This window comes from Mauremys reevesii, linkage group 2, assembly GCF_016161935.1.
Source record: "Mauremys reevesii isolate NIE-2019 linkage group 2, ASM1616193v1, whole genome shotgun sequence".
NCBI classification, from domain to species: Eukaryota; Metazoa; Chordata; order Testudines; family Geoemydidae; genus Mauremys; species Mauremys reevesii.
The window spans coordinates 86,362,495-86,376,152 of record NC_052624.1 but is presented as its reverse complement, the minus strand read 5'-3'; the positions used below and the strand labels follow the sequence as shown (position 1 = coordinate 86,376,152).

General features: G+C 38.7%; 1 protein-coding gene across 11 annotated transcripts in view; it reads left to right on the top strand.

Annotated features, from left to right (window-relative positions):
- Positions 1 to 13,658, top strand: part of LRRFIP2 (LRR binding FLII interacting protein 2) — a 105,184-nt gene that overhangs the window by 87,884 nt on the left and 3,642 nt on the right. For 10 of the 11 annotated variants that reach the window (XM_039522777.1, XM_039522780.1, XM_039522776.1 and 7 more), the window contains 5 exons: positions 4,163 to 4,295; positions 5,906 to 5,955; positions 7,500 to 7,620; positions 10,528 to 10,607; positions 11,589 to 11,693. In XM_039522777.1, the coding sequence (XP_039378711.1) occupies positions 4,163 to 4,295; positions 5,906 to 5,955; positions 7,500 to 7,620; positions 10,528 to 10,607; positions 11,589 to 11,693 (489 nt within the window). Of the gene's footprint in view, positions 1 to 3,532; positions 3,635 to 4,162; positions 4,296 to 5,905; positions 5,956 to 7,499; positions 7,621 to 10,527; positions 10,608 to 11,588; positions 11,694 to 13,658 lie in introns of all 11 variants that reach the window. The other variant, XM_039522785.1, reaches the window with a different exon arrangement.

Below are 13,658 nucleotides of genomic sequence, written 5' to 3'. Positions count from 1 at the left end.
GTAGCCATGTGCCTCACAATACATCAGAAGCATGCAGATGTTTAATATGATTACATACCACGTGTCTGTCATTCATTTAAGCAATCCAGGGTTTTCACTTTGAAAGCATTGGGAAGAATAAAATATTAAACAAAATATACTATAAATTAAATGCTCTAAAGCTTATTACAAACAACAAAAGAGGAAAGAAGATTGAGTAGCTTGAAGCACCTAAATAATATGGTGATTGGTGTTGTATAAAATAGAACTGTATTAATTAAACTTATTAAATAGAAGACTTCAGTTTGTCATGCATACAGTCCCTTAACTTTTAAGAATTGTTTTTTACCTGTATCAAGGGCTTGAAAAATCTACCTGTTCATGGCAAATATGAAACTTGCCTATGTGGATGTAGAGACCAGTGACATCAGTGTCTACAGAATCTAAACCATAACTTTTTTAAAAACAGACATTTTTAGCCGTCGTGTCTCAAAATTAAGTCCAATCCCACCCTACCACTTGTAAAGGAGAATGAACCTTCTTCCTCTGTTTGCCTCCCCTGTGATCCTATAGCACTTTATTTTCCATGACTTCATCTTTGTGTCTGCTTTCATTTTTTGTCATCTTCCCGAGTGATAAGCTCTAGTGCATTTGTCAAGACTGGTCTATTTTCACTGTATCCCATCTTAAGACTCCTTTGAGCAGCTGTACAATGCACTATGTTTTGTAATTTTATTCTGGTTCTAAGAAGTTGTTTGCAAGGCTAATGCAAACCAGAAATCTGGTTCACAAGCAGGATAGAAACAGCATGTCAGTTTCAAGTCTATTTTTCAAAGTGCTCTCAAATTCACAGGCACATTCAAATAGGATTGAAACTCAATATGTCAGTTTGAGAGCGGAGGTACAATTTATCTAGTCATTTATTCAGGATCTCCTGAGACATCTCCCCCCCCCACCGATGAATTGCTTTTATTATTCAAAGTGCTCCAAAGTGCACCTGCATAGGCAGATTGCCTTGAAAATAGCTATGCCACATCAGGCTCTGGGATAGACTTTGTGGGGCAAATTTGGGAATATTTGGTCAAGGGAATTCTGAGGCAAAGTTTCCTCCCCCAAAGAGACCTGCTTTTAATTAATAAATTGCTCTTTATCGCAGAGCACTTGCAGAGCTCAGTTGTCCTGAAAAATATTTTGACAGTAAGAGGGGCTGTGGAAGAAGTAGTTTTGCAAATTTGGTGTTATATGGTTGGCGGGGTGAGTGAAATACAACCAACCCTGCCTCTGTTACTAAAGCTTTTGGTAGTGAATATTCCCAGTTTTTATTGCCAACCCCGTGGGGTGATGGGGAAGCAGAGTTATGGTTGTGTGCCTGTGTTGTGTGAGAAATATAACAGAACTCATTTTCAACATTCATGTTGTTTTTTCTTGCAATGCTAACCACCTTATACCATGTGTGCAGGGAGACCTTAACTCTGAATTTCCTGTTTTTGTCAATGATTTGGGTTTTGGGAATTAAACTCTCATGTTCTGTAAAGTCACAAGGAGTGCTGGGAAGTGCGGAGTGCCTACAACTCTAACTCCATGTTTAAGGACTCTTTTGCACTTGAATAACTAAATTGAGATATGTAACAAGGTATGTTTAAAATATATATATTCAATAGAAATTTGATAATTTTACCATTTAATAGCATACACAATAAACATTGTTTGTTCCTTTAAAATGCAAGGATTGTAGTTTTGAGTACATGCAGTGGCACGTGGCACTATGGCTAGTAGGCATCAGGTAAACTTTTCAAGCCCTAATTTAAAGCATTTAAAGAGTTTAAAAAATAAGGGGCTTGACTTTAAGCTTATAATTTTAGTTGTAGAAATCTAGTGTGTCTGAGGAAACAGTAGATAGGTAATAAAATGATTTCTTTTAAAAATATCCTATATCCATCAGAGGGTAGCTGCTAGAACCACTCCTATATTTTTAGTGTGCATTGGTTAAAATTAATTTTTCCATCTATGAAATCCAGTTCAACTGCATGTTTCATTTATTCCAGTTGAAATAAACAAATAGAATAGTGCATTATAAAATATTGTTCTTTCCCTAGAAACTATAAATAATTAAAATACAATATACAGTAGAACATCAGAGTTACGAACACCAGAGTTAAACTGACCAGTCACCCACACACCTCATTTGGAACCAGACGTACAGAGATCAGGCAGCAGCAAAGACCCCCCCAAAAAATAAAATAAATACAGAACTGTGTTAAACGTAAACTATTATCCAGAAGAAAAATGCTGCTTTCCCTTTATTTTTTTAGTAAAGTTTCAAAGCTGTATTAAGTCAATGTTCAGTTGTAAACGTTTGAAAGAACAACCATAATGTTTCGTTCAGAGTTACGAACAACCTCCATTCCTGAGATGCTCGTAACTTTGAGGTTCTATTGTAGTAAATTTGAGAAGTGGAGAAAATACAATGTGAAGCTATTTACCTTCATTTCTTCCTTTATATCAGTCTATTCCTAAAGATTCATGCATGACAAAACATTTGTTAGATGAGTTTTCTTGGCAAACGTGTGTTTACATTTGTGCAGTTGTCTCTTATTTGGGATTATTTATAATGCAGTTGAAGCATATTCAGGATTATTTATAGTGCATGTAGTAATTAACTTACATAGAATATTGTAGTGCTGCCTAATTGGCTGAGAATGTCTGGCTTAACTCTGGGTAACATAGCTCTATGAGATTGTTGTGTTTTCTGTTGTGACCCCTTTTGTGTTAATGTAGTGGTGTTAGTTTTGTGTTTCTAAAAATGTTTGTTAGTAACCAAATGGCTAAAATATTTATTCAAGTAACAGAGAAGCAGATAAGTAAAAATGGATAAAAGGAACTAAAATATACAGATCTTGATTGTAAGATTTCTATTCTATGCACCTGTAGAAGTCAGAGTAGTTAGTGTAATGGATGTGGTATTCTATGGTTTCTACTAATTAAATCCCCGAGCATTTTGGCCTGTGAGAAGAATGTGGAGGCTTGACTGTTCAGTAGCAGTGTGGTGGCCTGTTTAGTGGTAGTATACAATTTTTAGTAAATAAATGTATATTTGGACTGAAATAGATGTTTCTCTTAAAGCCAGAGGCAGGTATTTATTAAACTTAACCAAAGTGTTTGTCAAAATACCTTATCGCTAAGCTGGTCCCACTATGAGGGTTTTCTAGGATAGTTCAGCTAGACACAAATACTATGCAGAAAAGTCCATGCAGAGATTGCCTTAAAATGGACACATTTGGAAGGATTGTATTCATTTTGGTAAACAATGTAATGAATCAAATGGTTGGATTGTATAGAGTCTGCCAAGATTGTTTCATGACAAGCATGCAGCACTGAGGCAAACATATGGCCTGTAAAAGGTAGCTATTGAAGTTGTACATATTATTTTATATCCCACTTCTCCTTTCTTTACTTTTATTCAGCTTGCCTTATTTGTATAAAATCTCTCTACTGCCTATCACATTGCTCTCTCTCTGTGCCATTCTTTTTCTTGATATCTGCCTGTACCCAGGCCCTAGAAAGACAGAAAGAGTACTTTGATTCCATTAAGCATGAGCGAGATGAGCTCAGAGATGAGTTGGCTGACCTGAGGGAAACAATGAACACAGGACAGGTATGTCAGTAGCAGTAGTATACAGTAATACAAATACAGAAATGGGGGATCAACCATAGTCAGGGCCGGCTCCAGGCACCAGCTTATCAAGCAGGTGCTTGGGGCAGCAACTCCGGAGCGGGGCGGCACTTTCAGGTATTCGGCGGCAATTCGGCGGAGAGTCCCTCACTCCCGCTCTGAGCGAAGGACCTCCCGCTGAATTGGCGCAGATCGCGATCACGTCTTTTTTTTTGGCTGCTTGGGGCAGCAAAACCCCTGGAGCCAGCCCTGACCATAGTCAACACAAAACAGAAAGCAGTATGTTACTACTCCAGTACATCCAAATAAAGGTTTGACTCTGGTAATGACATAAGTAATACTGCTTGGTCCAAATATGGACCAAAACCCCCAATCCTCACAAAAGTTAAATGGAACATTTCCATTTGGTGTAACTGTTTCAGTCAAGTTGAAAACCCTTCAGAAAATGTAAAATGTAATTGGATAGAAAAGGTTTCTTTTGTATGAGTGAAATTCCTTTTATTTTTTCAGAAACACGGGTTAGTTATAATCCCAGATGGTACTCCAAATGGTGATGTAAACCATGAACCAGTGGTTGGTACAATAGCAGTTGTATCGCAGGAAGCTGCTCAAGTCTTGGAATCTGCAGGAGAAGGACCACTAGGTAAAAATATACTAAATATATGACTTTTAAAGATTTTACTGGATTTTTGTTTCCCCCAGTATTCACATCCAAAATTGTGACTTTAGAGCTATACACGGATATTTCCGTTACTTATGAAATATGTGTCTCTGTCAAGCTGAATGCCCCTATTTTTGTCTAACCTAACAGCATATTTGTTGACTATATTTAAAAAAAAAAATTGTAGGTGCAATGAGGACATCTGCAGTTGGTTAATTCTCATGGTCCAGTCTCCATTTTATTGTTTTTGAGGTAACTTTAGAGTGAGCTAAGAAAACTAGGAAATAATTGGATAAAAATTCAGGATTAGTAAAGTGTTTTGATTAACACATTTTCTTTGTTATGAAATAAATGTTTCTTTAAAAACATGAACTATTTAAAGAGCCCATTTGTGAAAGAAGTCATACGTACAAGAAATAGGAGTGTATATTGTGTCCTGTCATTTTCTTTGAAATATTTTTATGCTGTATTCATGCAAATTGATTGTATCTCTTAACTGCTTAGAATAGAAAGGTTTGCTCTAGTTCCAGTTAGCACAGTCAAACAACTACTGTATATGGACAAAGTTAGGGTTCTGTTCCCAGGCTCCTGGTTAATTTTGTTTTCCTAGCTAAACTGCACAAATTGTTTTTTCATTACTTAGAACACAAGGAAACATCCTTATGTGTTGGTACATGTAGTATATACATTTTAAATGGAAGACTACATGTTTTTTGTTTTAAACCTTTTATTTAATAAATCGTCCTGATATTGCCCAGTCATGTTGAAATGGACAGAATGAACTGTTAATACTCTTATTTGGTACTTCTGACACACTGTTGCTTTGTTTACATTATTTTTAAAATAATTCTCTAAGAAACTGAGAACTTGCCAGACCTATTCTAATTTTAGTACTGACTGAGTGGGAGGGTATGCTCTAGTGGGTAATGATCTTCTGGATGAGTTAATTTATTTTAACTTCAGTTTAGGCCATTAACCAAGCTACTGTTTGTATTCTAGTAACACAACATGATAGGTACTCTACAAACCTAGGGAGGCACAGTCCCTTCCTTGAAGAGCTTGCAATCTGAAAGATAAGACAGAAATAAAGGGTTGGGGAAAGGAGTACACATACAGGTAAAATGGTTATAGCAGTAACTAGCCATGTCTTGAGTATTTTTACTAAAGTGAGTATTTTTAGGAAGTGGGAGATGGTTTTGTTTTATTAAATGTATAAATTATCCCCAGTTGCCCCTCAGCCATTCATTAACTACCAGGAATTGCCTGTCTCAGATGTCTTTATTGCTGCTAAACTTTTTATATATTAAAAAGTAAAGAAAATAATTACCTTTTTATATGTTACAAAGATATATTTGAACTGCATGTTGCTGTGAATATAGTGATGTGTTTGAAGTATTGATGTTTGCTATCATTTAGGCAAGTACAATAAACCATAAGAACTCAAATCATCATTTTCAGTGTGTCATTAAATTCATAGCATTTGCTAAGTTTAAAAATATTTTTATTTTTAAGCTTAATGAAAATAAAAAAAATTAAATTTTTGGTTTTAAATCCATCTGGTTTTTAATTGAGATCTTCTTTGGTTCTTTTAGACGTTCGGCTACGAAAACTGGCTGGGGAAAAGGAGGAATTATTGTCACAGGTAGAGATGTTTTTTTCCATAAATATTCTGTAAAGGGATAGGTTAGGTTTAAAAAAGTGTCCCTGAAAAAATGTTAGTACATTAATAATAAATAAAAAGCTACTAAACCTGTATGTAAAACAAACGAAACCAAAATATTAGCTTTAATAAAACTTCCAACTTTGTTGATGGTCAGCCAAAAACTACTAAGCTTCTCTCTTTGGTCCCCTGAACAGCATGAACTTGGTCTTATGTAAAACTAGAGTGGTGGATTCTTCAAGCTGTCTCCCTTATGGTTGTTCAGAGTGGTCCTAATTGGAAGTTATATATGGATCTTTGTGAAGGTGCTTCCTACCTCTCCTTTTTATACTAACATTGTGCTGTATGATTGACTCATTTGCCTCTTACCATTACAGATCATCATTGATCAGTGATGGTTATATGAAATGAAGTAGCTATTTATTCATTCTCTCTCATTTCTTTTTATAAAAGCAAGAAGTTACTAAAATCTTACAAGGTTTGGGAGTCATTTTTGAACAGTACCAGTATGGCTGACTCGAGAGAAAGCAGAAGCCAGGGTCGTTTTGTGCTCTGAGAGATCTGTCCAGGACAAGAGTACTCAAACTTTTCCATACCATAGAGTCTCTCATGGATAATCTGTCCTCCCATGTTGTGATTCTTCCAGTTTATCATCACAATATTCTTGTGATAACTACAGTTAGTTAAAAGGAAAAATATTATGAATATTAGCTTTTAATGCAGTTTAGCAACTAGAAAAGAGGAGGTAGTTGGTGACTAGCAAGTGACCAGTGGACCACCAGCAGGTGTTCCTCAGACTAATAATCCACAGACCACAATTTGTGAACTTGTGGTCCAGGGGAAGGCACAGAATATAGCTGCACAGGACACAGAACTAGCCATTCTTATCAGCCTTTGTTTTCATTGAGTGTGTACCAAATACCTTATTTTTAATATTCAGATGAATATCAAATAACTAGATGTTTTGGGCTCAAGCCAAAATAGAAGCCAAATACTGGCTAGACCATAAAATACAATCACTTTTTAGAGCATGGTAGTTGTAAAAATTCTATTTTGAGGTGGCTTATGTAAACTCCTGTTTGTGAGATTCAAACTCCCTACCCCATTCCACTCAGCTGTTTTCCAACAGTGTAGAGCAAAGATAAGAGCTCCGACCTTCTTTATCAGCCCCCCACTATAGGGGTCATGGCTGGGCATTTCTTACATACTGATGAGCCCTGACTTCCGGAAATACCTGTAGGAACTGCTGACATGTAACACAAAGTTAAGCTGCTTTTGAGACTACCTCTGCACAGGTGACCAGTTTGGCAGCCATCACTTCTTTGCCCTGGTATGCCTTTGCATATCCTGGGATCTGAGCCATAGTTTTTGTAAACTTTTAGAAATGTAAAATATACATGAAAAATTCCATACACAGAGCTCAATTGGCATCTTATGCTGAGAATCATAATGAAGGGGAAAATGTTTTGTGGTCACAATATAACTTCTAGTAGATTACTCTTCACAATATGACATTTTAATTTCAGATTAGGAAACTGAAGCTGCAACTGGAAGAGGAACGACAGAAAAACTCTAAAAATGATGGCACAAATCTAGATATAACAGGATTAGAGAATGGTTCTGATCTGCAGTTTATTGAAATGCAGAGTAAGTATACATTTATTTATATTTTTTATACACACACACACACACACGATTTTAAAATTATTTTTTGTTGGCAAACTTCCTCTCAGTATATTCCTCAATATACAATAGTTAATAAAAGGCCTGTATTTGCTTTTGGAGCTTAATATAATTTCTGGCAAGTTAATTTTTATTAGTTGACAACTTTTCCTAACTTTGATATAAATATTTGCCAAATTTCATTATTAGATGATAGAATTTTACCTGAATTATTTTCCTAGTATTTTCCCCTGGTTTCTTATCGTGTTGAATCTTGATCCACTAACTCAGTCTGAAAGACTCTCTGTCACTATCTGCAGCAAACAAAACTTATTAAAATCCTGCCCAACATTCATTTTCACTTCATACAAACTGACCAGGCTATCTTGAGTCTGAGTAAGCAACCGGTTTTCCCTTGCTGTCAGCACCCGTATGCAGCTGCTAGTCATTGACAGGACAGTCATTTGAGAGATGTGCCAAAGCTATCTTAAGCAGAGCTGTGGTTGTGTCAATTGGCAATTTCTGAGCTGTACCACCAAAAATGATTTGCAAACCTGCAGGAAATTCTTTCTTTTCTTTCTCAGATTTGTTTTGTCAAGCAAATTCAAGCTTTATTCTGCTTTTTGGTCAAATGCTTTTTCAGATTTCTGTGCTCAACCTCCAGAATTTATATTTACATTGGTATTCTTATCCTCAAACCAGTCTTAATATAGTGATTCTGCTTTTCAAGGAGATAATCGGTTGGTGGTGAGATGGTTTGTTGATGTTACCAATTATTTTGATTGTCTATGGTCTGTCTGACGTGCACATTTTAAAGTGTCTTTATATTGGGGTTATGAAGTGATTAATGCAGGCTTGGTGTCTTCAGTCTCTTATAATGGGTCTGTTATGTTGTCATATGTAAAAGATAGGATCATTATTCTAGCTTCTTCACTCTCCAAGAGAAGAGAATCTATAAAGAATATTTACACCACAAAAGAGTCCTGGATATAGTAGTGTTCTTTGAGCAGTGGTCCCTCTGTGTTTCACACCTGGGCTATGCATGTGCACCATGCGCTTAAGTCTGGAATTTTTTAGTAAGCAGTGTCCATCTGTAGCATTTGTTCTGCTCTGAACCAAAAGTATAAGGAACGGTGCAGACACACCTCCAATTCCTTCTTGTTGCCATGAAGTCTGACGGAGTCTTCTGTCCTCTCAGCTTCTTCTGCTACAGTGTCAGTTCTGTAAATATACTGTAATTCATTTGTTTTTAGTAGTATTCTCCTTTTTAGACTCCAGTATCGTAGAGTTAGATAGTTGTTCCCCCTTTTTCCCCATTCTGCAGAATTTCCCCCTCTGCCCTGCCCAGGAAGGCTGAGATTGTCCTAAGTTCAAAACTTGTGTTTCCTGCCCTAGCTCTTTTTCTGTGAGCAATCAACATCAGTGCGTCTCTGGGCAAGTATCATATCTCAGCCAAGTATAGTATTTGCTGCTCCTTCCCCCCAGAACTCAGAGGGTCAGGAAAAGAAAAGGTGATGAGACCCCAATCAGATCCAGGCTGGGAAGATCCCCCTGTACAGCATCATCATCAGACAGGAAGCATCCCTCTGAGCACAAGCTTGGGAGTTGAAGCCAAGAATTCTAAGCCTGAAGAGAAGGCTTCCGATGAGAGTAAGATGCATGGTCATAAGTATAGGGATAAACTGTCTTCATCCAAAACTGCTGCGAAGAGAGAGCATCACTCCCCGACCACACCAAAGACAGGAGAGCCTATGCGCACAGACACCAAAGACTTAGACCTGAGTAAATCTTCTTGGCAAGAGAAAGTGGCACGTAAGGGTACGGATCTGCCTGTTCTGGTACCGGTTCCGATGTCCAATGCACAGGACAAACATTCTCCAGAACCGATGCACTGCCTATACCGACACAGCCCCAGAAGGATCCGACTTCTACTGTGACCAAGGAAGCTCCAGATCCAATGGCACCACCAATGTACTCACCATCCACCCCCAGGTGGTCTGAGACCTATGTCTCCCTATCCTCATATTCATTTGCGCTCTCTGTCTGTGTCTGTGTCTCTCTCTCTCTCACACACACACTCCATCTCTATTCAGAGATGTTACTTCAAAAGAGGGAGGCTATTCCTTGTTTCCTATCTGCGAGTCTCCATACAAAATCATTGGTACTGTTATGTACTGCTGGTGATCTGGTGGTGGTTTTTTTTTTTTACAATAAGTCAAAAGCTCCTCAGGAGACTCTGTGGTACCAAGCAAAGATGGCCCTGCACAAAACCCCTAGAACATCTTATGTCTTCTGGCCAGGCATGATTTGCCAAGGGACAGGTGGTAGCCTATGCCATGGGTAGAGATACATAGGGCAGCTACCTGGAGCTCCTTGCACAGCTTCACAAGTTGTTACACTTTGGCCCAGTCTTTCATTACAGATACAGCTATGGGGACAGCAGTATTAGCTATCACATCTGCATCCTTGCAACCACCTCTTATTTGAACACTGCTTGTTAATCTCTCACCTGTGGAATATAGGTAGGGACCATCACTTGAAGAAACAGAGGTTACTTACCTGTAACTGGATGTTCTTTGAGCTGTATGGTCCCTATTTGTTTTCCATTATCTGCTCTCTGTCATGGATTATCTGAATTTGGAGCATGAGGAGAGCTACAGCACGTGTGGACCAGTGGGGCACTGCTTACTAAAAAAAATTCCAGACTCAAGTGCATGGTGCGCATATGTACCCACATGTGGAATATGGGACCACACATCTCAAAGAACCTCCAGTTACAGGTAAGTAACCTCTATTTCTCAATGGAGTCATATTTTAAATTCATTAGAATTAAAATAGGAATTGCTTATTAGTGACACTTTAAGAAATCCATTAATGTCTGATTTTATTTAGGAGATGCTAACAGACAAATAAGTGAATACAAATTTAAGCTGTCAAAAGCTGAACAAGATATAACTACCATGGAACAAAACGTAAGTCTATCTGTCTTTAGATTTTTTTATATAGTAAATTTAAGTAAGTCACTGAGATTTTTATGCATAGTATACTCTAGTTATAAGATCATTTTTCTCAGATGTAGATTCCAAAATTGATTCTTCATATCTGTTGTGTGATTCACCATAATGGCTTTACCAGCAGCACTAAATTCATACTTGTGTTACCATTTTCTTACAAATCAATACTTCTTCATAACCTCACCACATTTTTTACTGTGTAAACTGGATTGCTTTCTTAAATTACTATCTGTGCAAAAGGTACCTTTGACTTAGGGAGATAAAGAAAATTAGATATTCTTATGTAGTAAACAAGGCAGTAATTTACTTGAGAAACTCTTCTGGGTTTCCATAGTTTATAAATAGCAAAATAATTGAATGCTCTGATAGCAAATTAGGCTTTGGCTACACTTGAGAGTTACAGCGCAATAAAGCACCCACAGCGCTATACCTCACTCCCCGTCCACACTGGCAAGGCACGTACAGCGCTGTGTCTCCGTGGCTACAGCGCTGCTAGTACTCCAACTCCCCGAGAGGAATAACAGCTGTTGTGTAGTGGCTGAGACGCTGCTGCTGCTCCAGTGTAAACAGGGAGTAACGTTATTACGCAGTGATTGACCTCCGGAAACTCTCCATAATCCTTCTAAGTGAAGCTTCCTCTCTTTGTTTTGTTGTGATTCCTCTCTTGGTTTTGTTGTGAACTCCGGATGGGGAAGTGCCCTTTCAAAGCTCTGTTTCAGGGGCTGCTCATCAAAAAACCAAACACAGCTACTGTTTGCTTTGAATGAGTGAGAGGCAGGCAGGGGGCTCCTTTTGGAGTGCCGACAGCTAATGTTTGCTTGAAGAGAGAGGCAGTGCGGGGTGGAGGGGGTCCATTTTGGCGAGCGGCTTCTTATCTGGTCTATATATATAAAGCAGTCACAGTCATATTTTTTTTTTGGTCGTTTACTTGGTTTGCAGATTGGAAGACTTGAAGGACAGGTGACAAGATATAAATCTGCAGCAGAGAATGCAGAAAAAGTGGAAGACGAACTCAAAGCAGAAAAGAGGAAACTTCAGCGAGAGGTAATCAGCTCCATTTTCCTTTCAAAGTAAACATGATGGTGTTTTCATTAATAAAACCAAATGACTATGAACATTTAATCTTTGTAGCTGTTAATGGGAGTAATTCTGTGAGCAGTCTGTTGGCTTTCAACAAGGGTAAGAACTACAAATGATCACATATAGAGAACTTTTTCTTCAGTATGATGTCTCATGCACCTGAGGTTGTCCCAATGTATTTCACGAACATTTCTTTTCTGACTGCAGCTGGCAGAGCAGTTCTGCAGGATCTGCAAGCATTTCACTGGCAATTATCTTGGCTTACAGCAACGCTCTCCTGTTCTGCAGCAGCCTCTCCTCTGAACCCTTTTCTCTAAGTTCTTGGACGTGCTCCTTATAATACTTTTTTTTATCATCTTCCTCATTGTGTTGGTTCCTTGAATGAGTTATGTCCACTTCCATTGTTGCCATCTTTTTATCTTTGCTGTCAAATTGGAGCCAACCTGAGAGCACTGGTAAATAGTTTCTTATCCGTGCATTGACAGCCTGTTTTTTGATTGTTTTCCCCTGCAGTTGAAGCAACAAGATACTTGACCTCCTGAGCTTCTGAAGCCCTTGTCTTCATTGAGGCCTTGACTTACTCCACCTTTGTTTGCGCTTTGTTCCCAGTCTGGACCATGTTACATTGTGAACATCATTGCGCTCTCTCTGACTCGCTAAGTACTGTCTTCTTCCAGTTCCAGACCGTGACTCTTTGAGATACAATTCCAAACTGTATAATGTTTTGTTCTTTAGTTACTACTTTTAAGGTAGGGTAGAATGAAGGCCTCCTAATAACTTCAAAAAGCTTCTGGACTGTAATTGAGCCCTGTTACTCAGCAGCAGGCACTATTACTGCATTGTCTGGCAATGACCAGGGTGAGAGATGTCACCCTGGAATATGAGTGTCTGCACTGTACCTGGGAGCGTGGACCCAGCGAGTTGGGCAGGCTTGGACTTGGGTGGCTAGCCCAAGCTGCCATCCCTGCCACATCCACACTACTACGTTTAGCTCACTAGCTTGTGTTAAGCTAGCAAGAGTCTGTCTACCTGTGCTGGGAGTCTTGCTCCTAGCTACAGTGTAGATACTTTTTGGGATCTAGTGATCAGAGGACTTTCAAGAAGTTTCTCTGGAACATCAGCCTGTTCCTGGGAGATCTGATTGAAGTGTTAGAGTCTCTCTCTAAGCTAAACTTCAACCTTTGCCTGAATGCTTCACGCCTTATATGTTCTGCCACAGGCTCCTCCTCATGGGAGGCATTATGTCTGCCAAAGCACCTGGTAGAAATCAACCAGTTCAGTTTACCTCTCTGAGATGTCTGTGTGGGTAACTGAACCAATGGATTCTAAGATGTAGCAGCGGTAGAGGAGGATACTCTTTAGTTTACTTTAAGGGTCTCAGCTATTTCCAGCTCTGTCCCAAACTTCCTATGTAACTTGAGGAAAGTCATTTAAACACTCAGTGCATTTATTTCCTATCTGTAATTGGAGATAATTGTGAGACCTCTTAACATGAAGATGTTCTTCGAGTAGATACAGCCATGTTTTCCACTCAAATGTGTGTGTGCCCAGCATGTTGGCACCAGGTAATTTTGCTTAGTAGTACCCGTAGAGGGGTGACGATTGCCCCTCCTTTGGCTATATGAGATGGCACCACCCCAACCTCCCCCAGTTCCCTCTTAGCGCCTGTGGCTGGAGTTAGAGCTCTGTGTGGTTTTTATTTCAAATTCCTCTATTTAGTGACTCTGTTCTCTGATTGTATATAGTTAATTAGTACCTGTAGGTAGTTAGGTTAGTTAAGTTTTTCCCTGGTGATGTCCTCATTAGTATTTAAACTTTGTCCATCATGTGTGGGGGCGATCCCCAACAACGATCCCCACACACAGTGCTTGCTGTGTCTAGGCAAAGCCCATGTCAAGGAGCAGTGTTCGCTTTGCAGATTACTCATGA